Below are 25,492 nucleotides of genomic sequence, written 5' to 3'. Positions count from 1 at the left end.
GGAGGGATAACAGTTACCTGTACTTAGATTATTCTACTATAGCATATTCAAGGTTTCTATGAAACTGAAGGTACAAGTCATTCCTTGATCCCCAATAGACACATCAGTTGAAGATATAAAACAGTTTTTCTGCCAATGAAAGTCTAAGAAAAACAGCTGTAAGAAAGGAGAAGCAAGTCTATTAAAAAAATAGGATGAAGACAGACACTTGATTTTAAAGTCTCATTTATTTAATTTAAGAAATTAAGATACATTAAATAGATTTTCTGCAATACCAGTTTTTATTACTAGTAAAGTTACATTCATGATAGCTAAATACACTTCATTTTATAATTATTTTTCTTCCTTTAGCATCAGCTGTATAAAATATCTCTCATCTAAAACACTGTTAAATTAGCCCTCACAAAATTCCTGGGAGGTAGATCAGTGTTACCATCATTATATAAAGAGGCAACTGAGGACCAGAAAGTTTTAAATCAATGTACCAGAAAAGCTGTAGAAGAGTTAAGTCCAGAATGCTAGCCTTCCATTCCTTGCACTGTGCTTCACATCTAGTCTTTCTCCCTTTCTGAATAATAGCCCACAATAACCGTTATCCTTTCACCCCCTGCTTTCCTTGATGTTGCACATCTTTGATTTCTCTGCCTAAGCTGATAAAGTTATTAAACATCAGCCATTTCTATCTGAACGACACAGATAAAGTACATTTGCAGTCCAGAATTACAGTAACTGAAAATAGACTGTGGGTAGTTACAGATAATATCACTGTAGTTGAGTATTGAGACACAAGTTTGAGTTTTGTCACTAAGCTGCAGCAGCAGTTACACTAATACATAGCTTTCCTGAAGCAGATTTCTTTTGAGGAGGTAAAAGGACTCAAATGATTAAGCCTCATACCTGCAGGGAGTGCTCCTGACAGACTACTGTAGCAAGGGGATGATGTGTGCAGCAATGCACATTCAGTGCAGTCAAGGTCTGCCCATGTCCATAAAGTAAACAAAATATCTACTTTCTTTAGGGCAGGAAGGAAGGAGGTCATATCACAGAGGAAATCACTTAGCTGAGGTAGAATTTGAACAACTGAGAACCACAAAACACATACTGAACTGCTATAGATGTTCTTTTCATCAAAATTAACAAGGGCGTTATGGTTAGGTATGCTGAATGAGCTAGAACAAATGTCTGATCAGCAATGTGCAATAAAATGACCTGCTTTTAAACACAGTTTTTACAGTGTTATTTTAGTTATAAAATAGCACTTTAACAGTAAGTTTAAAATACAAAGGTTGCTTTCACTCTAGTGCCTACTTGAGGCAAGTATGGAACTTTTCTAGTGCTACTCATGCACTGTATGTGTCAGACAGCAGGAATACAGTGAAAGCAGTCTTTAAATCAGGGAGAGCTCAAGTGCTAACAAGAGACCACTAAGGAAATTTTAAGTCCGCTTTGGCCAAAATTCTTGACTGCTGTCTCATCATACATTAAATGATACAAGTAGAAGTTGTAGCCATCAGTACTAGTAGATCACTACATAGTTTCCCATTTTATAGTAAGAGGGATTTTAATTTCATCTTAATTTTTAGAGTTTCATGTCTTGGAGAACACTAGTTTACTAATTATCCCTTATATTTAAAAGTGCTCCTTAGAAAGATTCCATTTATCAAAAAAATGAGCATTTAAAATAAAATACAGAAGCAGAGGATTGTCCGCCCTCCAAGTAGAGTGTTCATGGAAATGGATATCTTGTGTGTTCCATGGGTGCAGACCATAGTTTGTTTGTAGTAGCTCAGATGTGGAAGCTCTTTGATATCCCAGGTCCATTACCAGTTTTCTTCAGGCCTTGAAAGAAGCTCGAACTACCCTCCCCTTAAGAGGCTGAGGGGGGCGAAAGTTATTCACCATTTGAACCCTCTGGTCTTCCTCACTGCTGAAGAGAAGCATGCGGAATTTCTCCAGCTGTAAATTCAGGTGAAATACTTTAATATTAATTGCCCTCTTAAACAGTAATGTTTTGTGTTTTTTTTAAAGTATCAAAGGCAAGTATTTAGTGCATTTTCAGCTCTTAATAGAACAGATTCAAACAGGAAAAAACAGAAGCCCAGGTTGATAATCTTTTAACTTAACCCCATTGCAAAGCAAAACAGTCAGTACCTGTTTATTCAGTGGTGAATCCTACAAGAACTGGGAAGGTATCAACAATTTACCTGTTTCTCAGAAATTCTGATGGGTTCTTTCAGAACTACCCATGTTACACTCTCATTGAGGGGTGGTGTTGTCAAAGAACCAAGGTATGTCCAATAATCTAGACTCAAAGGCAGGAGACACTTGGGGTTGAAGCTCGTAAATTGAGCTTTTGTTCCCTGGAAAAAAATTATACTGGAAATTAATTTTTACTTTTAAGTGCAGGGTGAAGAACTCTTTTTGAAAGAGAAAAGTTGTAGAGTAGTATTAAAAAGCAGGGGAAAGGAAGAGTCTATATAGGTTTGGCTGCCTTATAACAACTGTTATCTGAGAGCAGCATGACAAGTGTGATGCCTGCTTCTTGCTTACTAGACTTTGAGTTCTTACCCCATTGCCAGTAACAAAGATCAGCTCTTATCACAAAAGATTTAAAAATAATGCAGGAAGTATATTCTGTATATGGTGTTGAGTATGAGCTATAGATAATACCATGGCAGAATTCCTTGTCTCATTGCTTGCTAATGTCTATGCTTCCCATCTATTCCAGTAGCAAATTTAAAACTATGGAAAACAATGATTGCCTGCTAGGACAGATATTAGCTTTAAAAATCAAATGTTCAAATCTAAAATTAGAGGAAGGTGGGTCAACCAAAAGATCAATAGAAACAGGAGGTGCTGCCTAAGTAATTTATTACCTTAGAACTACCATTCTAGGGCAGTATTTTGCAACCTGTAGAAGTATCTGAAAGGTGGTCACTCAGCAAGCACTGTTCAGTTGTCTGTAAAATTGCTCATAAGGAACAGAATGAGCAGCTTATCTCCAGTGGCAAGCCTACAGACATTCTGTCACTACAATTTAGGGATGACATTTGCCTGCAAGTAGAAGAAATAACTTAATCATCAAAGTACCATTTCATGTGTCTGCAGCCTACATATTGCTGTGTAACTGCCTTCTTTTCCTGACTTTCACAAGCACATAGGGAGGAACAAGAAGTAATGTGCTCACTCAAGTGTTAGATAGCATTTATTTTGCACATTAGAACTTAAACATGCTATAGAATGCATTAACTTCATGTAAATCCAGAAAGGATAGCATTTGTAGTGGTCTATTCAGTTTGCATTTGAGAGAGTGCAGCAGGTCTCAATCTTCAAAGTTCTCAGGTACATCTGTTTAAAGACCCCCTGCACATACCATTGTAAAAGAGACTAACTCAGAACCTCATTAAGATTGTCCTCTGAAAGAGCTTTGCAGACAGAACAAAACATCCAGCCAGCTCTGGCTTGTTCAAGGCTAGGCTCAATGGAAAAGGATCATTTTGCTGAGTGTAAGAGCTGAGCATGATGGAGCTTTTGATTTTAGATACTCTGGGGAAGGTAGAACCTCAGAGTGACTAGTGGGTTCAGCATAACATCGGGAAGAACCTGAGATAAGGCAAACAAGATGAACTTCAGAAGGGAAGAGAAGGACACAATGACAGTGATACAGATCTAATGATGGGAGGATTTGTGGTGGGTGATTTCTCATTTTTGTCTAAACACATAAATTAGCTTGATTTCTAAAGGATCCCAGAAACAACTGAAAAGCTTAAAACTTACTTAAAATTTTACCATGTAGAAAGCATCAGTGAGCCTGTTCATATTGGCATGTTCTTTCCCAATCTAAAAAATAATGATTAGACAGGTTAAATAAGAATTACTATAATTATGCTTTGAATAGGGGTTGTTTTCTTATCTGAATCTCAGTATTCCTATTAAGGCAAGCTTAACAGCCATTTACAGTGAGTTACTGCTTCCAATAAGTCATCTGTTTTCCTTAAGCACTTGTTAATATGTGGCTTGGTTCTCAAACACTTGACAGCATAACGCATCTCACCATGTAAACGTGCTATTTTTGTGATTCTTACCTCCAAGAAAACACCAACTACTGCCAAGCCATCTGGAGCTGCTGCTGCTTCTCCAAATGTTGCATATTTTCTGGCATTCCAGTGAACTAAGTGGAGCTTTAAAGAAAAATAAAAAATAATTAAACAAATTAGTGACAGAAGCTCTGCACATAGGTTGTCTCATGTGAACAGTCACTAACGGTCATTCATAACAGAAAGTAGGTTTTGCTCCAAATGCATCTTTGGAAAGATGAGGAAGTTCAATATTTTGGGTCAGTCCATAAGCATGGACAGACACTAAACAAAGCTTCTATCTATCAGCTTTAATTTGAAACAAATCAGGCATTAACCTGTGACCCACCTTCCCTGGTATGTGCCTTCATGCCATGAAGCACTACACTCCAGTACTCACTGGTAGACTCCAGGATGCTACACTACTGTAGTATATCGGATAGATTGTGCTGGGAAACACAGGTGCCTTATCCCAGCTTTCCAGAACTCTCTCAAGAGCCCTCAGATGAAGCCATTTCTAAGCTATGGATGGTACCAGCATGGTCATGGCACAGGATGTGGACATCAGCTGAAGCATAACCTAACTGCCAGGTAGTGGAGCTGTACACTGCTTCTCAGCATCATGTTTGTCAGTATGTTCTTCCAACCTGTATAAGCAATTGTGCACAGCAGGCTAAACTACACAGCAAAGGACTATTAGGGCTGCTGAGTGAGCCCAGCAGCTCAACTGTAGGGTTTGCTATGCCTGGTGACTAGGACAAGATGACTGAGAATCTTGGAGAAAGGGCTGCACTGCAGGGACAAGTCTGCATTCTAAAAAACAGGGTGATCAACGGATAGCTGCAGTGTAAGGTACAAAATTCTCATTAAAGTCTGTGCTGACCTAACCATCCTTAGTAAGCAATTGGAAACCTAAGTGACATGCAGTCCCTACTGCAGACATTTGTCAACAGCATTTGCCTGAATTAATGCCATCTGTAAAAACACATTACCTCACAGGGGAAAGGTTTGCCATCAATTGTATGTTCTGATCCCTGGCTGGGTTTTGTCCCCCAGTGAAAGTGGAACTGCTTTAGCCGAAATGGATTCTCAAGAGGACCACCACTGATTGCTAGGCAGGAAAAAAAGAAGAGGAAAAGCATTAAGAGATTAAGTATTCTGGCTTCTTAGCTTCCTGTTAGTAAAAATAGCCAATTGGCACACTAGTGGAAAAAAGACTGTAGATAACTTGAGCACCAGTTAGACAATTCAGCTAAGTATTTCCTCTTCAGAATCTTTCATTCCTGTGGAGGTTATCTATATTCCTTTTCCTTTAAATACCTGATCCCATAGAACAGGTAATATAATAACTTGTACTTTACATTACACCATTCAGAATCTCAAATCACTTTATAAAGGGGAGGAAATGCTATGGAAAAACTTAATAAATCATTCAGAAGTAACACTTAAGAACAGACAAATGTTTAAGATGCCACCTATAGATGATACTTTATCAACAGCAGCAGTAACCCTCATGTAATTTGATATGGCTCTAGATTAAATAAGTAGCAAGACATAAAATCCTGATCAATGTCTTAAAGAAAAATCAAAATTACTTTTAGTATCTGTAAAGCACTTATCCTCAGTGTAGTACATCACATTTTATTTTAAAAAAATTAAAGCTAGGGCTCACACAGTGCTACCACATGTATATAGTTCCAGCTAGCCTTTCTGCAGGAAACCAGCCTTGCCGAAGCAAGGTTTTAGTATTAATAAGTACCTCCTAATGTTTTTTTTCTGAAATTACCAATGGAATGCATCACCTGTCTCAATCATTAAGAACTCTAGCAATGATGGGTTACTGTCAAAATTGTTATGCCATTTATGCAGAGCTGTGAGTCACTAGATCAATTTCAACACCACTAAAAACACTTGAAAGCATATTTTCCACTCCTAGCAGTCGTACTCCTTGAAAGTGTTACTAAGACAAGGCATGTGCTTTAGTGTAGAAATGGCAGAAGCCTTAATTCCTGCGTGTGCTCTGAGTCTATACCTATAAATGCAGATTAACAGCTGATGTTCTTAAACTTATGAAACTGGATAAAGTTTACTGTTACATCATATAGTTCAGCTTAGAACTGCACAAAAGGAGTTAACAAACCAAGATAGTACTTCCATATATATTTGTACAAATTCTGTTTTTAGGGCAATATGATTAGTGGGTCTAGGTAAGACTGAATGTGCATTTTCTAAAGTCTTATCTTCAAATTCAGCAAATATGCTTGAAAACCTGACCATTCTGTTGAGCAGTGTTAGATTGATTCCAGGAAAAATTTGAAACAAAATACCTGGCATTTTAACCCCCATCTCTACTTCCAAGGGTTACCAGCGCAGACAAGTCATTTCACAGAAAATGTAACTTGTTTTGAAAATCTTGGATATCCCTCTTGCTGGAATCAATAAACACACCCCAATGAAATATTAATCAGTTGATAGGCTTAAAAACTGCTCAGGGTGTGTTTTTTTAAATGGACTCTATCAGCTGCTTCATAACCTCCATTTCAATGTTCTTCCCCTACTACTCCAGATGTAAAAGCAAGGTCTGCCATGGAAGCAGATTTAACAGAAGCAATCAGTCACTTACAGCATTTAAATTCTCTGCCAAGAGCTAAGAGAGAAGAATAATATACAACTACAGATAGTCCAACATACACAAGTTGCTACTGAAGATTTAGCTGAAGATTTTAATTTCTGAAGAAACCGAACCACTATGAGGTAGGGAGATAGGACAGCAACAGTGCCTGGTCCAGATACAGCTTTATGCAGTGGACTATGATTATGATAACTGCTCTGTATGACCTAATCTCTGCTAATCCTCTTCCCTTTCCTACCCCTGTGGACAGGAACTGGGCAGTCAGACAGAGCTGGCCATGGACATTAGCATCTTTGCTTTGAATTATCATGGAAAGCAGGCAGCAAGGAGCATACACACCTATTCCTCATACTGGATGTAGTCTAGGAGTGCTGGAGAGATGCATGGATTCCCTGTCTAGCAAAAGACAACCCCTGTTTAAAAGGGAAGCACTGCACATAAACTTCTGATGTTCCTGAGGAAAGATCTTGTCCTAACAGTATTCTGCTATACAATATTGCATTGCCAGAAACAGTGTGAAGACAGGAAATGTGAGGCTCAAGACAACAAAATATAGAGAGCTCCAGCTATATGTCTTGTTCTAAATTGAAATTATACATCACATGAAATATAGTATATAGTATGTAGTTAATTGTTTCCCCTCACTAAACCACAAATGGTGTTCCGAGTTAGTTGAATGTGTTAATCTCACCTGTCTTGTCATCAGTATCTTCAAACTCAACCATAACAGAGTGGCCATTGTTGGAGATGTTGAGAGAGGTACATGATTCATAGGAGATAATAAGTGGCTTCAGATTAGGATCATAAACTGCTTTTGCAGAAACAATATCAATAGGTGACTGGCGGTTTCCTTGGGCAATAGGATAAGATCTGTGCCACTCTGAAGGTCCTTAAACAAAAAAAGGAAAGCAATGTTATTTTATTTCTACTACACAGAAAATAATCACTACAGGTTTTCATGAAGCTTGAAGTAAAACTTGATGAGCAGGAGTGACTTGAAACTTGGGTTTCCAAGGGGTTAACTTGCATTCTAAGCTGATGCTTATTTATTACTACAAACAGGCAAGATGAGGGATTAAAATATCTTGTACAAAACACACTGAGGAGATTACAGCACATCAACAGACTGCTATATCTTCAATTACTTGTGCCACTAATTTTCTGTGGAGTTTTAATTACATTGCTAAGGTATCTGAAGGCCTTCCAAGGTGGGTGCAGGTGCAAAACATACTTGCATGCTCACATACATTCCTCATAAGAAATAGCATTTAATTCTTCCTAGGAAACAGTGTAACAGCTCTGGTGATTCAAATTAGATGCAGATGACTCAATCTCTTAGCTACTGACTATGCAGTTATTTTTAAAACCATTTTATGACTGCAGTAAATCTTTGAGGCAGCTTCATTCTTCACTCATGACCATTATGGTATCTCTCTACCCTGAGTGAAAGGTACGGTGTGATAATTAACATTTTTGGACTTCCTGACCCAAATAGAGTGGGGAGAGAGACCAGTGGAATAATACAGCTCTCTGCTGCCAGAGCTGGAATATTCTGATGCTATTTAAGACCACAAAACCTTATCTGTATAAAAGAATTACTTAGATAAAAGAATTACTTATTCTTACCACTTCCTTTTTTACTTTGGTGTGATAGTACAAGCAGCAATTAAATTCTTCTACAGCTTATGTTCAGAAAATGTTAACAGTAACAATTTTACTTAAAGATTCCTAAGAAACACATTTTTAATAGTAGCATTCTCACACACCTTCACAAGCATAAACTTTTTTTAGTGAAGCACAGGTGCTTACCCTCCTCAAGTTTATGTAACAAATCCGGTGACCTGTTGTACTCTTATTTGTCTCTAGCATTTCCTGAAAAGCTAAGCTTATAAAATAATATCTTTTCTCAGCCTAAATCTCAGATTTAAATGCTGTTATGCAAGCCTAAGTAATATAATTTTAATCAAATGAGCTCTGTAAAAATATATGTGGTTTTATTACCACCCTCTATATGCCCAAACACATAACACTGTCTACTAGCACTAATCAGCTTCACTTAGCTTTCATACTTGCTTTTGGACTCACAGAAACTAACTTAATTGCTGTTAAGAGAAAGAGGCTGACTCCTGAAGGTCATGCAAAAGACTCTTGTTGGACACTCAGCATCTAAAATAATTGCTGTCATAAGAGAGAGACTTCTGAAGGTTATGCAAGATTGTCTTATTCAACAGCACCAGTCACTCATCCATCCTCTCTGTAAAGGACACAGGTGCTATCAAACACTGTCGTAGAAATCTTTCAGTAGCTTCACATATCCTCTCATTCTGTGACACGCATTGTTGGAGGTGGGAAGCAAAGGAGAGTGACTAAATTAAAAACTGTCAAATCACAAAGCAGAAATTGTTCTGTAAGAGATCTCTGATACTGATCTGTACAATTTATTGATGTTCTAGAGCTATATAATGTATACCTTGTTTTTTCATTTCTATGCAAGTCTAGATATCATATTTCAACAGCTGCAAAGGATCAGAAGATATATTACTGCTCTTCTAAATCTGCTTTCCTTAAAAAAAGTGCTTTTGGAGAAAGAGACATCGTTAATTCCTTTTCATAACAGCTTTTTCAAAAGGGACCCATCTGTTATATCTTCAGCCTGAAAAAGACACTCAGTACTGCTTCCCTCAGTTTTAGAACACGGATTGCAACAATGAAAAGCAGCAGGCGTAAGTTTGTGCATCTTTTGGTGTCACTTTCTAGATGCTATTTATTATCAATAAAGTAATTATTTACCTGCTGTATATACTTGATGCTTGCAGTATCGAAATGCAGGCAGCTCTGCAGGGCTCAGGCAACTGTTCTAGAGACAAAACAAGAGGAGAAAGATAGAGAGATGCAGCACAGAAATGCTGTAACCTACCGTCATCCTGCCCATATCCCCAGCTGCGGTGGCCAGTCATTACTGGGGAGCTACACCCAGCTTAGCTCTCAGCTCAATGCTCAGGGCACTGCTGCTCACCTGCCTTTATAGTGGCTCATCGTGGGACAGGGTCAGCCCCTTAAAGATACAGAGCAACCGAAGCAGCTCTTGCAGGACAGGGAAGGCACCCGTGTTCCTCCTGCTCCCTCCATGTGCTAACTCAGCACAGGAGAAGGAAAATGTAAAACTGAAGTAGTTAAAGTCCCAGGACTTAGAGAGGAACCCAGACTGTCCAGGTGGCATTGGAATCAAATTTAGGTAAAAGTGTTTTCCCATTCTATACCACAACGAAGCAAGAGCAGTAACCTGCTCTGAGTATCAGGGCACAGCAACGTGCAGATTGTAATCGAACTGCTCTTCTTACTGCTGTGTTCCGCAGGGGTAAACATCACCTAGTTACTGCCTCTCTTTTCTTAAACACTCTCTCCAGCTGCAAAAAAATGAATGCTGTTTCCACCTGATTTATAATTAAAACTTCAGAACCAGTGCCATCTTTGTGGCAAGAAAAATAGCTCTTTCGTAGTAATTTTGTCAGATCTGAGGCAATGCTGTCTGTCAAGGGTACACTTTATAAACATATTGATTTTCATAAAGACAGTAGCACACAAATAGGGATTCTTCCATTGTGTAATAAAGAAGATGGAAGAAAAAAAAAAAATCAATGAAAGCATTTTATGCAACTTTTACGTTGTGGCATTGCCTTGTAAGAATTAATTTCAGGAACTTTCCATACGATTCAGCTATAAAACCATTGAGATTCACTGATGCAAACTAAATCACTCAATAAGAGATGTAAACTGCCTTAAAGGTGTTCATAGAGTAGTTCTCCAATGGCTTGCTCAGCTCATCTTCTCCACGTGTTTTGGTTAAGCTGCAGTGAGCTACTTAGGCACATGCTTCAGGAACTGCTCTTCATGGTAACTCAAATACTGGACATAGTACAGCAGCACTGCTGTGGGGTTAAAAAACTTTGCTGCTTAGTAGGATAAATGAGATGTGAGAAGTTGTGATGCTTTGTTTTTTATTTTGTGAGTCTGTGCTGTGTGTAGGCAGGAAAGCCAGATGTAGACAGAGTCAGATAGATGCACGTAGGAAAGCTGTTCTGTACCATGGGGAAAAGTACCAAAAATGCCCACTTACCAGTGGAAAGAAAAATAGGAGTTTTGTATATTAAAAAATCAGACTATAGATTGGGGAAATCCATATGCAAGATAGAGAATACTGAGCAATTGTTTTCAAGAGAAACTTGAGGCTCAGATCTTGCTGGCAGGGCACAGTACTGATGTGGCCCAAATGTCTACATGCATCTGACAACATTCACCACTTTAGCTTTTATCTTCTCACATTCAAAAACAAGTTGATGTCTTAGATATGTGGGCTACAAAGGCAGGACACAGAATTAAGAATATTCTGTCTTGCCCAGTCTTCATACTTTGTTTTATTCCTCTTTGACAGTAATGAGTGAACAGAGCAGCAGCCTAGGACATCACTACATATGGACTAGTTATCTTTTATGGTCTAATTTGAGCTCCGTTTATAAAAATTGCTGTGCAAGAACCAACCACTATGGTTAGAAAGCTCCTAGTAAGATTGGAATGCCAAATAGAAGTTAAACATATGAAGCTTAGCAGATCTGAGGAAACTGGATTTTCCAATCTCTAAGGCAGGTTGTCTCTGTAATACAGATCTGGAGTCACCAGGAGGTATTTGCAGAAGGAGATCGTGTCACTAGAGGATACTGCTTTGGGTACATATTACTGCATCACCATAGACGGGCAGAGCTGCATTTTAGGAGACGTGAAATGAAAGCACAGTTATTTGGTTTCAAGGTGAAGAGCACTCTAAGTGTATTTGCTTAAGTAATTGGCAATTCCTTTGCTGAGCAGCTTCCATAATGACAACACACATTTGAACAAGGTGTCATGTGCTTTTGTTATTTAATGCATATGAGTGTGTCTGGTGTGTCACTGCCTATTAACAAAAATATGGCAGAAATACAGTCAGTTTGGGTACAGGCTGCTCACTCTAGAGACTTTGAAGTGCAATAGGTAGGAGCAGATTAAATGTTAAAACATTAATCACTCCAGAGCTCGCCTACCCCTCAGGTTCTTGCAAGAGTATCTTGTTTATCCAGGCAGCTCATCTCTCTTCTTACATTGCCATTACTAATGCTGGCAATTTCCAAATGGGAACTTGCAATGTTATACTAAGGTGACATCTGTTCTTTATGTGTGCATTAAAATAATTTATAATGAAACTGCACAAAAATACTTCATAAGGTAAATATAAATTGGAGGGTGTCCTGCCAGCACTAAACATTAAAAAGCAGAATAATTCCAGATTTTTTTTTTCATTTTTTGATATTTTATTTTAAAAGTGACTGCCTACGCTTGTTGATTGACAGTAGAAATTTAAAATTTTATATTCTCAATTTTTTTTTGCAAACACAAAACCGGGATGACTGTATATTGAGATTCTTATGCATCCAGTGTAACTTGGAGAGTTGGAAGAGCTACTCCTCTCCCAAAGCAACATCGTGAGGTTAATTAGATTGCTAAGGGAGGGAATTCAACACTTACTTACCGGGGATCTCCTCCGGGCACTGGGGGGGGGGAAGGGACTGAAAGGAACCGAAGGGACACGCAGGCCCAGGCCCCGCCCCGGCGCCCCCGCAGCGCCCCCTCGCGGCCCCGCCGCACCCCCGCGCCTGCGCGCTCCCGGCCGCGCCTGCGCAAGGCGGGGCAGCGCGCGGCGATGGCGCAGCCGGGCCGGGCCAGCCTGAAGGAGCAGCGATACGACCGGCAGCTCAGGTAGCGCCGCGGGGCTGCGGCCCGGCCCGGCCCCGGCTGCTGCGGCACGGCGGGACCCGCCGCGCTGCCCGCCTCTGCCCGTGGCTGCAGGCCGGACTGCCGGCCGCGGCCCCGCGGAGGCCGTGCCCGAGCCGTGCCCGAGCCGTGCCCGAGCCGTGCCACAGTGTCTGTGCCGGCGTGGGGGGAAGGCAGGGAGAGGGAAGGGGAGAGGCGGGCGGGTTGTGCTGCAGGCAGCCGGAGTTTGGAGCATGGCACGGGTTGGGCTTCACACGCTTGCAGGAGTTGAAAGCCTTAACAGTCAGGGTGCTGTGTCTGCTGGAGAGAGCAGAACCGGGGGAGATCAGGGGGCTGTTTTAACCGAGTATTTAATTTATACGTTACTAAACTCACCAAGCGTGATTTCCGTGTGCTTGTGCGCTTTAGTGGCTGGTATTATAAAACAAATGAAAATGTACTATTTTAAATAAAACTTATGGAGAAGAGAACATGGAGTTTTAGGACAAAATTTGTGTAGGGAGTGTTTCAACCTGTGCTGACTTGTAAAAAAATAAATATAACAGAAAAAAGTTTGTGCATTGATACAGTGTAGAGTGTAAAGATGGAGAAATGAATTGTCAGAAAAATTAGGTTGCTCTTTAGAAAGTTTCAGATTTGTCACAGTTGAGTTTTCTTAAGGAAAGCTCATTTTGGTTAGTGCAATTTAGCCCCCCTCAGCAGTGAATTAACAGTATGCTAGCTTCCAGTTGTGATTGTTTATTTACTTCTTTATATTTGCTTTACAGTCTGATTTGAAATTATTTCAGAAGGCTTTTGTTTCTGCCCCAATACAGATTGTGGGGTGACCACGGACAAGAAGCTTTAGAATCTGCCCACGTTTGTGTGATAAATGCAACAGCAACAGGAACTGAAATACTCAAAAACTTAGTGCTGCCAGGTAAGTAGGTGCCTTTTCTGTCCTTTGTAGTGGATCTGATAATTTCATAATGTCTGGTTATTCATAGGAATTCTTTTTTTCCTCAAGGTATCGGTTCATTTACAATTGTTGATGGGAATCGGGTCTCTGGAGAAGATGTTGGAAATAAGTAGGTTTCTTACTGGTTTCTGGTACAAAATGATAAGTAACAGCATTTCATAAGTAGTTCCATCTCTATACTTGTTAAGGAATCCTACAACATTCTTGTTTCTCCAAGTCTTTGTGGTTTTGCGTGTTTGTGGTGTATACAGAGTGCATGATCATTTTGATATTAGCTGCTAAATTTTACACAGGTGTTTTTTAGTTGCTGGTTTTGTATCTTGTAGGTCTCTGCTTCACAAATCAAATTTATGAAGGCAGTGATCTACTCAGTATGAACATATTTTAAAATAACTTGTTTGCTGTACTCTTGAGATACGAAAAAGCAAGATTTACTTGCTTTTTAGCATGGTTACATGTATTTTCTGTAATTTTGGTTATGAAAATAGCTTACATTTCATTAGTTTGTCATTGTGAAACTGTGACTGATAGCTTTTTGTTAGCTTTCATAGCTTTGTAAGACTGGGGGGGGAAAGTGTAAGAAACTCTTTACAAATCCTATTAAAATAATTTGTTTACTAAGTCTAGGTCATATTGTCTTATAGTTCAGGTAGATGCCTACAAATATCTGTCTACTTACAGGGTTATGGGAGGGGGGGGGGAAGTGTATTCCATTACATGAAGAAATTAGTACTGATGGGTCTTCAGTTAGCCCAGTGGAAAAGAATCTGCAGTATGGTCCTGGGTTCCAGGAGTTTTTCAGATTTGTGGCTCAAGCATTGGAAAGTTTGCTAAGGAACTAATCACAAGGGAAGGTATTATAGTGGTGGGGAGAAGAAATGCAAATTTAAGGGAAACTCTGTTGTGTAGGAGAGTCAGCAACATGTACTGAACTACAAAATGTAGTTTTAATGTTCTTTTTCTTCAATTATCACTTCACGCGTAACTCCTTTTGTTGTCTCCTTTTCAGTTTCTTTCTACAAAAAAGCCATATTGGTCAGGTAAGGAGATGGGTGTGGGGAAAGCATGAAAGTACTGAGTAAATACTTGAATGTAACAGTATAAGAAATGCTAAAAATATGTATGTGTAGGTTTAAAATCTGTGTATTCTTTGACAAAAGTCCCTGTACTTACTTTTTAGTGGCTCATAACTGAGAAGATAGGCTTAATTCTGGTAGATTTAATGGGAGAAATGAATGGGATATGGTTAAGAAAATGTTTGAAAAGACAAGATGGAAGAGAACTGTGGTTGAAGAGTAGAGAGGTGGATGGGGGGAAAAAAAACACACAAAAAAAGGAGAGTACAAAAGGGATAGGTAACTCCTGGAAATAAATAGCTGTAGTATAATTGTTATTTTTAAAATTACGTTACTAAAAATTATCTCAAACAACTGCCTGTTAAGGGTTTTATATTTTCTTCAGGTAAGTGAGGTTTGGAATAAGAAATCTGGCTTATCATGGGGTCTTTTATTTAGCATGCAGCATATGTAGTACTGATATACTATAGAAATTACATTTCAAGAACTAAAACATTATTTTGATTGTTCTGAAACAGAATCGTGCCCAGAGTGCCACAGAGCTCTTGCAAGAATTGAATAATGATGTTTCTGGAAACTTTGTTGAAGAGGTTAGTTCTCCTAAATTAGTTGTAAGCTTCTTGTTATATAATGTGATAGAAGTTTGAAATAATACTTGTGTTGTCTTTGTAATGTTGCAGTTTAAGTAGCTTCATGATAAAACAATACTTGAGGAATAAGATTTTCCGTTTTTTGCAGTCAATTTATATATTTTAAAATACTATACTATAACTTCATAATTTTGTAGCTTTCACTTAACACTTTACATTTAATGTTGAACACACTTGCTGTGTTTTCAGAAACTTTCAGTGTTTCCTAATATTTTTAATTTTTTTTCTGCTATTTAGAGTCCGGAAAAACTTCTAGACAATGACCCTTCCTTTTTTAATCGGTTCAACTTAGTGGTTGCAACACAATTACCAGAAAGGTAAAAGGATCATGTAGAGTTTGTTTGTTTGTTTTCATACACTTGTAAAAGCAGGTTTCAGCTGCAGGCATATTCGTGCAGGAAAACTTAAGCAAAACAGAACTATTGTCATTATTGTGATGACATGTTTGTACTCATCTTTTAATATGATAATACGTAGTTTTAAGATTTCTGTCAGATCCATGCCTGACTCCTGGGGCTCTCTTCAGGTGTATTGGTCTATGTCAAGTACTTTTTTGTAGTGAAAGTTGTTTCTGATCCAAAGTAGCTATAAGGTACCATCTCTTAAAGAAGTAAGAGCCAACTTGCCTCCCCTTGGAAGCAGGGATTTCCTGGCAGGGGTTTGTGACTAAAGGTACTACTTGTGTGCTGTTCAAAATCCTCTGGTTGGAATTGCTTCTGCTGGAAGTTCTGTTTGTGCAACACACAGATGTAATTATTTTTTTCTTTCACAACTCATTGAAGTTTTTTGTTTAATTGATATTGGAGCATGGGGGAGGATGGATTTAAATACAAGTATGCTAATAGATAAATATATTTCTAATCTAGTGTAAATTGACATATAAAATTAATCACCTTATATGGGCTTAGAATCATTATAATATTAGAGTTCTCTCATAGAAAACTTCTCTTTTACAAGTGACTTAGAGTATAAAAGTTAGCTTTGTAGTTATGTGTTGTCCTCTTGTACAGCTGAAAAAAAACCCTATCTGTTTTTCTTCACAGTACATTGCTGCGTTTGGCAGAACTTCTCTGGAATTCTAACATTCCTCTGCTCGTCTGCAGGACTTATGGTCTGGTTGGTTATATGAGAGTCATTATTAAAGAACATACAGGTTAGAGAATTTTCTGAGATAAAGACTTTTCTAAAAGGTTTAAAGCTCCAATATGTAATATCACTTTGAGGTTTGTTTGTTGTTTTTTTTTTTTTTATCTTGTGATGTATTTACTATTTAGGTTTTATGTCATCACCAGGACTGTTCTTTGAGGAGTGCATAGTTATTACAGACTGTAATAAATAGTAAAATGGGAGATTATTCTGACAGTAAAGTTAAGTTACACAAGAAACTTATTTTGAGAATCAAGCAGTTAAACAAGCTTATGATGCACCGTATTTGGTGTGTAGCTCTGTTCTGAAGGCTGAACATAAGCCTGAAATGCATTGTGTAATTTTTTTCATAGTTGTTGAATCTCATCCTGACAACGCATTGGAAGATCTGAGACTGGACAAGCCATTTCCAGAACTGAGGGAACACATTCAGTCTTACGACTTGGATCATATGGACAGAAAGGTTGGTATGTGGTTTGCACTATGTGCTCCAAGACAGATGCAGACATAAAACTGGGATTCTATGAAAATGACTCTTGGAGGACAATGGTTTTTGGTGCTGACACTCATCTGAGCAGAGGCAACTGTAGAACTAGTCATGAGGCACGATTTTTGGCCTCTGCCCTGAATGTTACAGTTTGTATTTAAATCTTAAGCAAGTGGGGTCTTGGGAAGTAAAGAATATTGTTGGACAGCTTGATCATTTGTTAGATTTATTCCCCATCACCCCCTCTTTTGTATTATTTTTCTGATTACTTGCTGCTGCAGAGCTTTTGCAGAGTGGGTATTGGTGTGTAACATTAAGTTGCCCTCCAGAAAAGTATTGGAGAATTGGGTCAGCCACCCCTTTTTTTTTTTTTTTAATTTAAGTAAAGGACTGAATTTAATAATTTGTTCTAGTAGGGAATGTGGTTTCTAATCAAAATCTGAAATATGTCCTGTGTTTTTACAGTAGTGGAACGGGTGTTAGGAGTTTACATTGAAAATAGTTTTTTAATTTGTCTCCTTTTCTCTGCTTCTCAATTACAGGACCATAGTCACACTCCATGGATTGTGATTGTAGCCAAGTATCTAACAAAGTGGTTCAATGAGGTATATTGCAAAACTGCATAAGTCATCAGTTTATTATTTTTTGTTGTTGTTACTACTACTTTAGTAATATCTTATACAAACTAGATTATTACTTTGGCAGTGTCTAACACAAAGAAAAGCAGGTGAAATAATAAAATAAGTAATTGAAAGAAAAGTGAATGCATGTGAACAGTGACAGACTTCACCAGTCTGAACACAATGAGGTTAGTAGTAGCTATTTTCAAGACAAAATGTTTTTGTGTTTTTAAACTTAGAGAAGTGGTCAGTTGCCCAAGAGTTACAAAGAAAAAGAAGCCTTCAGACAACTGATTCGGCAAGGTAATAATATGTCTGAGGAGTCACTTATTCACACTGGCAGAAATACATAAGGCAATACCTGAAAAATTATCAAAAGTTCTGTGGCATATACAGTTTGATTCTTCTGCTAAATTATTGTTTTATACAGTGATTTGCTTATAAATGCAGTTCCATGGTGTTTCTTACTGTGTACTGCTTGGGTGGGAGGAGAGGCCTTAAGTAGAATGTTGATATTTAACATGGAAGATGTAACCAAGAGGGATGCAACTGGCTTTTGACACCGAAATGGTTATTAATTGCAAGTTTTTAGTTGGTCAGTTGACCCACCAAACTGTTGGTAATCACTATAGCTCTAAATAACTAGTCTAGAGAGAGAGAAATGCACTGCAGCCAGTAAGTGAACAGACAATTTCTTGCAGTTGTTTCAATCAGATACGTTTTGATATATTGTAGAATAAAACCATTTACTGAATTTTTGTTATTTCCTCATTAAAGCTGACCTGAGTAATTCTGTCATCTTTATCCCCAGGTTGGGCTGGGGAAACTGATCTGACCTGTACTAATTACCTTTGCCATAATTGACCAAAAGAACCCAACAAAACATGACTGGTGATGGGAGGGAGAGATAATTGGCTTTTTACCAAGAGATAAATTGTTTTTTTGCCACTGTCTGCATTACTTTAGTGATTATGAACTTTACTCTTTCTTGCACTAATCAACTGATATTTCTGTGATAAGTAACTTCTACTTAACATCACGGGATAATTAATAAAAATGAATCATAGGAAGAATGTATATGTAGTTAGTTTTGTTAGTACATCTTACTGATAATTCAGTTTTTTACCACTTAGTTATTATACCACAAATACATCCAAAGCCAGTCTGCTCTGTTGGTAAGGTGTAAATGATGAGATGTAATTCAGGGGAATGTGTTTTGTTTTTTTTTTTTATAAAGGTATCTTAAAGAATGAAAACGGGACCCCGGAAGATGAGGAAAACTTTGAAGAAGCTATAAAAAATGTGAACACAGCATTAAATACTACAGAGGTAAAATAAACGTTTATATGACAAAAGCAAGATCAAATTTCAATTACCTCATTTTTTCTGAACGTGCTGTGAACTTTCAGGACCTATTTGCAACGTTTATGTTTAGGTAGAACAATATTAGTACGATTTTAAAAATTGAAACGATGTGGTAAAATAGACCTACACTAGGTGCCACTATAGCTTAGGGAAGTTCTTTTATTTCCTTGCTTGTGCAAGGAAGCTACATTTGCTTCCTCAAGAGGTGAATTCAAGTATAGAATGAGTCAGTCACCAGAGTTCATTCACAGTGGTTTTGTGTGTTTGACAGTATCAGACTTTCTTACTGTGAAGTCCTTGGTATAATTAGTAGAAGAATTAGTAGTCACTGGTGTGGATAATGTCTGATTTAAATAAATGGCTAGGGGGGAGATTCGGAAAGCATTGTTCAAGTGCTATGCTGAAGCCTCTTGCTTTAGTATTTTTTCTGTATAGAAATGAAGTGCTGCAAGGAACCTTTGACTCAGCACATTCAGTATTTTCCTCTTGAAGAACATTTTGTGGAATTCCTTTCATAAACTGATCAAGCTTAAAAACATTACAAGTGAAATTTTAATTTTTTTAAAGCAATCCTGAAGTAGTAACTCATGGTTTAGAATGGGCCTCTTATATCCTTCATCACTCATCCTTGGCAAGTTGCAAAAGCTACATGGGATAAAAGCAGGTTTTGCATTCTTTCTAGATTATGTTCTGTTTTTATTTGACCTGTGCTGATCCTTGCTGAAATGGAAATTCAAGTAAATACAAACCCAGTTCATTTTTTTTTTTTTTTGTATAGGTTCCAAGATGCATTGAAGAGATTTTTAATGATGATTGCTGCATAAACCTCACAGAGCAGGTAATGAGTAACTAAGGGTAAGAGCTGAATGTTGGAAAAGCATCATAAATGCTTTTTGTACATGACTGTCCCTTGTGTATTTGCAGTCACCCTCCTTTTGGATTTTGGCTCGAGCTGTGAAAGAATTTGTGGCAAATGAGGGGCAAGGAAGCTTGCCTGTCCGCGGCACTATTCCTGATATGATAGCAGACTCCAATAAATTTATCAAATTACAAAATGTGTAAGCACACCATTTTTTTCCTATTGCTCATAGGTAGTAAATGGTCATGACTTCACGTCTCACAAAGTGCATCAATTCCTGTATTCAAAAAAACAAAAAAGTAGCTATGTAGTGCTGGAGTGAGGCAGGGTGTGGGAAGCACAGCAGCCTGGAACTATCTGCTTCATGTAGGGATGTTATCTGCTGTTTGGAGCTAGGGCCTGAGCCTTCAGTGCATCCCAGTTTCCTAAGGCTGGGTAGTACATGATCGCTTTTCTTAGTTGCAGATCTAGTAAAGTCCTTTCTATCCATAGTATATCCCATAGTCCAGCTACTGCTGTCCAAAGCAAATTGTTGCTTAAACAGAGCCTTGGGTTTTTCTCCTCAATATATATATATGGCGGGATACAGAAATTCTAGTTTCCTAGGTAATTAGTTCTAAATACTTGATTCTAATGAATGTTCTTTCAAGGGAATTGTTTAGTAGATAAGGAAAGGTGTGCATGAAAATGAACTGCAAATACTCATTTTAACTTTAACTAGTTCCTAGAAAACTGTTATGCATGTAGTTATAAAGCACAGGTTCAGTGAAGAGCTTAGCTGTGCTGAACAGTCACGTAGGGAGGTAGTAAGTGCATTCATAGCCTTGTAGCTCACTTCCATTCATGTGGCTTATATTTTGTCTTTATAATACAAAACAAAATGTTCTTCACTGTGAGATTCTTGGCTTTATGCTATAATTATTAAGACTTGTGTTTTATTAACAGGTACCGTGAAAAAGCAAAGAAGGATATTTCTGCTGTGGGTAACCATGCTGCTAAATTGTTACAATCCCTAGGCAAGGTAATTACAAATGTATGGCCGTTCTGACAGGATAGAATTTTTTCCCCCTGACATTCTGTATAGAGAATTCACAAGTGACAGACATGAGAAGGCTTAATTAAGTACTAATGACATTTCATATCAGTGGTCTGTTTCATTTCTCACTTTTTGTTTGGTCCTATAAAAGTAAAAGGCATCAGGGGTATATTTTTAGCAATTTAAGGTACCTTTTTTCTTCTTTTGCAAGAGTGGCTAGTTGTTCACAATGAATGTATGAATATCTCTGAAAATATGAATTCTCTGGTCATTGTATGTATTGGAATTAGTATATTCTCTCTTTTAGGCACCCGAATCTATTTCGGAGAGAGAATTAAAATTGTTTTGTGAGTATGCTTGCATTCTGTTACTGTGTCTAGGCAAATGATCAGATAATCAAAAACTTTTGAGTGATGGTGTAGGTCTTAATCAGTAGCTTAATACTTGAATTTTTTCAAGTAAGTGCTTAGCAGTTCCATCCCTTATCTTCAGTGGGATTAACAGATATTCAGCATCTCTCAATAGTTGATGTATAAAGACTGGCTTTTAAAAGATGTGATACTTTTTCAGGTTCAAACAACAGGTAGTAGATGTCCTCTACTTCCTGTAGTTAGTACTTAATCCTCCTTGCCCATTCTGTGATACGGAGTTCAGAGAGTTCAGGCTCTTTAAACTTCTGGTAGTCTGAAAATATAAAACAGGGATGCAATGAGTAGTAGTGTTGATGGCACTTCAGGTTATGTCTGTTCTGGGTATGTCTACATATCCACAGCAGCCTTACTAAGTCTCCTTGCAACTGGAAAGTTTTCCTGTAAGCACGTAGCCAGGAGCATGCAGCCCCTGCATTGATCCATCATTTGCTGGGAAGCTAGAGACCCTTGCAGCACCTCATTTTTGAGTGCTAGGTAGTAGCTGCACAGTGTGTTGTTTCACAGCAATGATACTGGAGAAGAACCTTTTCCTGCTCATTGTTATAATCTCAGATTATTAAGTGTGAATGTGTGAGACAGTGGTAGGCCTAGCAGATTATGAAAAGAACCGATGTTAATTTGCAGCATGGAAAGGAAAAGATGAAGCTGTGATGGATGAATTGGTGTAGAAGAGCTGTTAAATAAACATTGCAGAAACATTTATATTCTAGAAGTAAATAAGCGTGAAGTGTTTCACTAAAGTACTTGTGATCATAGACCTAAATGTAGTCTTAATAGATTTTATTAATGCAAGCTGCAGGAAGAAACAAAAAAACATTAGAAGTTAAAATTAGCCTGTTAAGTTTAACACATCAGAGATGTGGAAAGATTTAGAAATTGGTGACACATTCAAGTAAGTAATTCCTTTCTGCACCCTCTGCTTAGGCAACAACTCGGCTTTTCTCCGGGTGGTGCGGTCTAGGTCTCTGTCTGAAGAATATGGCTTAAACACTTTTAACAAGGATGAAATCAGTAAGTACTCCTTTTTGGCACATGCTTTAATGACATTTTCAACTTGGAATGATTTTGTGATCAAAAATAATTCTATGTTCTGTTTCATTATGCAGCTTTGTAATTCAGCATCAACTAGAAGTATTTTTTTTTAAGTCTAGAATGTTGAATTCAGTTTGATTTTTGAAAGTTCAAAAATTACCTTAGAGATTGATGCATGTTTAAGGTTTGTATTTTTCCTTTCACATTTTATTTTAAAGAGCACACAAATAAAACAGTACTTCAAAATTATCTTTTCTATACCTCAGTTACCTCTGACAGAGCTGGAAAAGTGCTTTCACCTGACCAAAGATACAAGAATAGTTGTCTTGGCCCCTCTCAGTTTCTTTTCAGTATGTCAATTAGTGAACTAGTTACTTAATATTGCATTTTATTTTTTTGAACCTCCATAAATTAAAAGAAAAAAAAAAAGCTGGAAATACTTTTAATCAAAGTTTGTTTAAATTAAGCTTGCACAAGTCCCCTGAGTATTTGTATTTATACATGTCATAATACTTAAAAGCGAAAGCTCCTTGAATTAGCTGGTAATATGCCTTGTGATTTTGGTAGTAGTTACTATTTATTTGGACAGATGAGCTGTATGTCAAGTAATTTAAAGCTTGTTTTGTATTTACAGTCATTACAGTTAAATATGAGCATGCATTTCAAATCCCAGAATTATAACTCAGGAATATCGCATGTAATGTTACAGCAGCTATCGGAGTTAAAATGTGAATATCTTCCTTCACTGAACAGTTTGTATCAAATACCCCCTGTATGGTTATGTCATACACCAGCTAACCAGTTCTGTTGCTGTTTGCAGTTTCCAGTATGGATAACCCAGACAGTGAAGTGGTGTTGTACTTGATGCTACGGGCTGTAGATAGATTTTATAAGCAGCATGGTAGATACCCAGGTATGTTAATACCAGAGTTACTTAACGTGATCACAAGAAATACAGAGATCCAATAGTTACTATAATACTGATTATAAACTACAAATACAGCATTAATTTTGCATTTGTTTCTATATTAACGTATTTTTTTAAATGTGAAAATTAAAGAGAATTCTTTCTTTTTGGGAACTTAAGCAATTTATCTGAATTGATACCATTAAAATGGGTTGTGTGGATTATGAATCAGTACAGCTGTGCTGTAATTTGTCATTATTGTGAGTAGCATCAACAGAATATTCAGTTATTATTAGTCTAGTATTAATTTAGTATCAGCTTTTCAGAAAACTAAACTCCTTATGCCTGCTATTTATGCCCATTAACTGTGAATATGGTGTTACAGTTCTGTGATTAAACCATTGACTTATTTTTCAGGTGTCTATAACTATCAGGTAGAAGATGATATTGGAAAACTAAAATCATGCCTTACTGGCTTCTTACAAGAACATGGGTTGTCTGTGGTGGTGAAAGATGACTACGTTCATGAGTTGTAAGTACTACCTCTTAAGAGTCACATTGTTGTAAAACTGCCCTGAAAATTCTGACTGTTTCTTTGCTGTCCAGCTGTCGCTACGGAGCTGCGGAGCCACATGCCATTGCTGCCTTCATGGGAGGTAGGAATGCTGCTCTGTTTCTGAAGTCTATACAAACAAAGTAACCTGATGTAGTACATACTTGGATCAGATTATCCACTGTTTTAATTGCTTTACAGTCCTTGCTCTGACAATATAATCGCAGATAGTATTAAAACAAAATCCTTCCCCTTCTTGAGATGTGTGACCTCTTACGGTGTGTAGAAAAAGTGGATACAGCAAAGGTTTAAAGCCAGGAAAAGAAGTAAAATGTAACTTTAAAATAATCTATTCTAGTAGCTTAAAAATTTGTTTAAAAAGAAAATGCTTGAAAGAGGCTTTGCTTTTAAAAAAGGGACTAATTGTAGTAATACTAAAATTAACACAATGCACACTTTCCTTTAACAGAATACACTTATGTGAAGTATCTATTAAAAACAAATAGTCTTGATTGCTTACCTTAATTCAGTCTCTGGGTATTATGGAAATTACATTTGGTTTAGTGAATGCTCAGAATCTATCTATGCATTAACTTACCTTCTTTATTTGGCTTCATGCAGTGCTGAAGATAATTATGTATTAAATACTCCATGGATGTAAGAATTTTTTTCTGATTAAGTGAAATTTGGTATGTGCAGTGCCTTAGATAAAAATTCTGAAGAAATTACAGGGTATTTCATACTACAGGAGAATACAAAAGGATCAGTGAAGTGACCCTTCCATTTATTTTTCAGTTTATTTTTTTTAATTGAACTTCTCAGTTTCGTTCAGAGAGGTCACAACTTGCACATGTCCGTCTGCTCACACGTTTTTACTCCGTGTGTGTGTACATGTGTACAGACAGAGAAAGTACATACAGGAAAGTGTGTGTAAAGCTAACTTTTGAAGGAACAGCTTTCTGAGCCTCTTTTGTACTGGGGAGTACTGAAAAGCATTTTTTCCTCCTAGAAGTTGTATCAGGTGTTTTCCAAATAATCCCAGTGTAATGAGTTGTAGATAAAAACATTATTGTTTTTTAAGTATGGCCTGCCAACTACTGTCTGTTTTGTTTGTTGTTCTTTGTCATTTTTTTTTTTTTTTACTTTTACAGGAGCTGCTGCACAGGAGATTATCAAAGTCATTACAGGGCAGTTTGTAATTTTTAGTAACACCTATATTTACAGTGGAATGTCACAGACTTCAGCGACTTTCCAGCTGTAGGATAACCATCTCACCTTGGTTGCCACCAGGTCTGCTGCGTTCTGTAACCGCTGTGCTGTCCTGCCACTGACCGGGCTGTTCTGTATGACCTGCATATTAGAAGTTCCTTTATTTTTAACTATTATCTTTTTTCTTTTTTCCTGAGGACAAATAAAATCATACCAACTCCTGAAATTGTGTTTTTAAATCTAGAATTTTCTGATTCAGCTTTGAAAGGAGAGCAGCAGCTGCTCTGGGGTGTGGTAAGTGGCATTTACCAGTGGGCTTTTACCGGGTTTGCAGCAGAACTGAATCTTTTTTTCATAAAAGCTACTCTTGAAACTGGGGAGCGGGGAAGACTTGCAAAGGGCTGAAGAAGGTCAATGTAACTGCGATGGTGTGAGCGTTCAGCTGTAAGAAGTGTGAGGAGCAGCTGCACGGCCTTTTATGGAGCTGAAGGGCAGGAGGAAAGGGGTAGTGTGTATCAAGGCTTGACTCTTCCAGCTGTGTTCATCTCGCTGTCTTCTGTGCTGCACCGGGAGCCCGGTGCTGTGCCCGGCCCGGGGCCTGAGCCGGGACCCCCCCCGGGAGCGGGGCCGGGGCGGCGCGCGCCGCGGCTGGG

At 37.9% G+C, this 25,492-nt stretch overlaps 2 protein-coding genes across 2 annotated transcripts; one reads left to right on the top strand and one right to left on the bottom strand.

The window, feature by feature from the left end:
• Nucleotides 1–272: 272 nt before the first annotated feature.
• On the bottom strand, nucleotides 273–9,631 carry CA7 (carbonic anhydrase 7). Its single transcript, XM_051629783.1, is given in 8 exon segments — nucleotides 273–1,956; nucleotides 2,205–2,360; nucleotides 3,778–3,840; nucleotides 4,086–4,181; nucleotides 5,069–5,187; nucleotides 7,400–7,597; nucleotides 9,499–9,565; nucleotides 9,626–9,631. Coding segments are annotated over 8 exon segments (828 nt in total). The 3' UTR covers nucleotides 273–1,833.
• A 2,782-nt stretch (nucleotides 9,632–12,413) lies between these two features.
• On the top strand, nucleotides 12,414–25,065 carry NAE1 (NEDD8 activating enzyme E1 subunit 1). The gene is made up of 20 exons (XM_051629115.1): nucleotides 12,414–12,495; nucleotides 13,326–13,429; nucleotides 13,517–13,577; nucleotides 14,478–14,508; nucleotides 15,063–15,134; nucleotides 15,432–15,511; nucleotides 16,238–16,347; nucleotides 16,694–16,803; nucleotides 17,370–17,432; nucleotides 17,687–17,750; nucleotides 18,685–18,776; nucleotides 19,591–19,650; nucleotides 19,737–19,870; nucleotides 20,617–20,692; nucleotides 21,015–21,054; nucleotides 22,063–22,149; nucleotides 22,991–23,083; nucleotides 23,495–23,609; nucleotides 23,684–23,733; nucleotides 24,782–25,065. Exons 1-20 carry the CDS (start codon nucleotides 12,440–12,442, stop codon nucleotides 24,889–24,891), a joined length of 1,608 nt encoding a protein of 535 aa, XP_051485075.1. The 5' UTR covers nucleotides 12,414–12,439; the 3' UTR covers nucleotides 24,892–25,065.
• Nucleotides 25,066–25,492: the final 427 nt, after the last annotated feature.

This window comes from Apus apus, chromosome 11 (assembly GCF_020740795.1).
Source record: "Apus apus isolate bApuApu2 chromosome 11, bApuApu2.pri.cur, whole genome shotgun sequence".
Taxonomy (NCBI): Eukaryota; Metazoa; Chordata; class Aves; order Apodiformes; family Apodidae; genus Apus; species Apus apus.
This window is presented reverse-complemented; position numbering and strand designations above follow the sequence as displayed.

What these genes read in the sequence shown, in the direction of transcription:
- NAE1 (XM_051629115.1), top strand. Translation starts at nt 12,440, where the DNA reads ATGGCGCAGCCGGGCCGGGCCAGCCTGAAGGAGCAGCGATACGACCGG. An exon ending in CATTATTAAAGAACATACAG is followed by an intron (nt 16,348 to 16,693) that starts GTTAGAGAATTT and finishes TTTTTTTCATAG; the next exon opens with TTGTTGAATCTCATCCTGAC. An exon ending in CAGACAACTGATTCGGCAAG is followed by an intron (nt 17,751 to 18,684) that starts GTAATAATATGT and finishes TTTTTTATAAAG; the next exon opens with GTATCTTAAAGAATGAAAAC.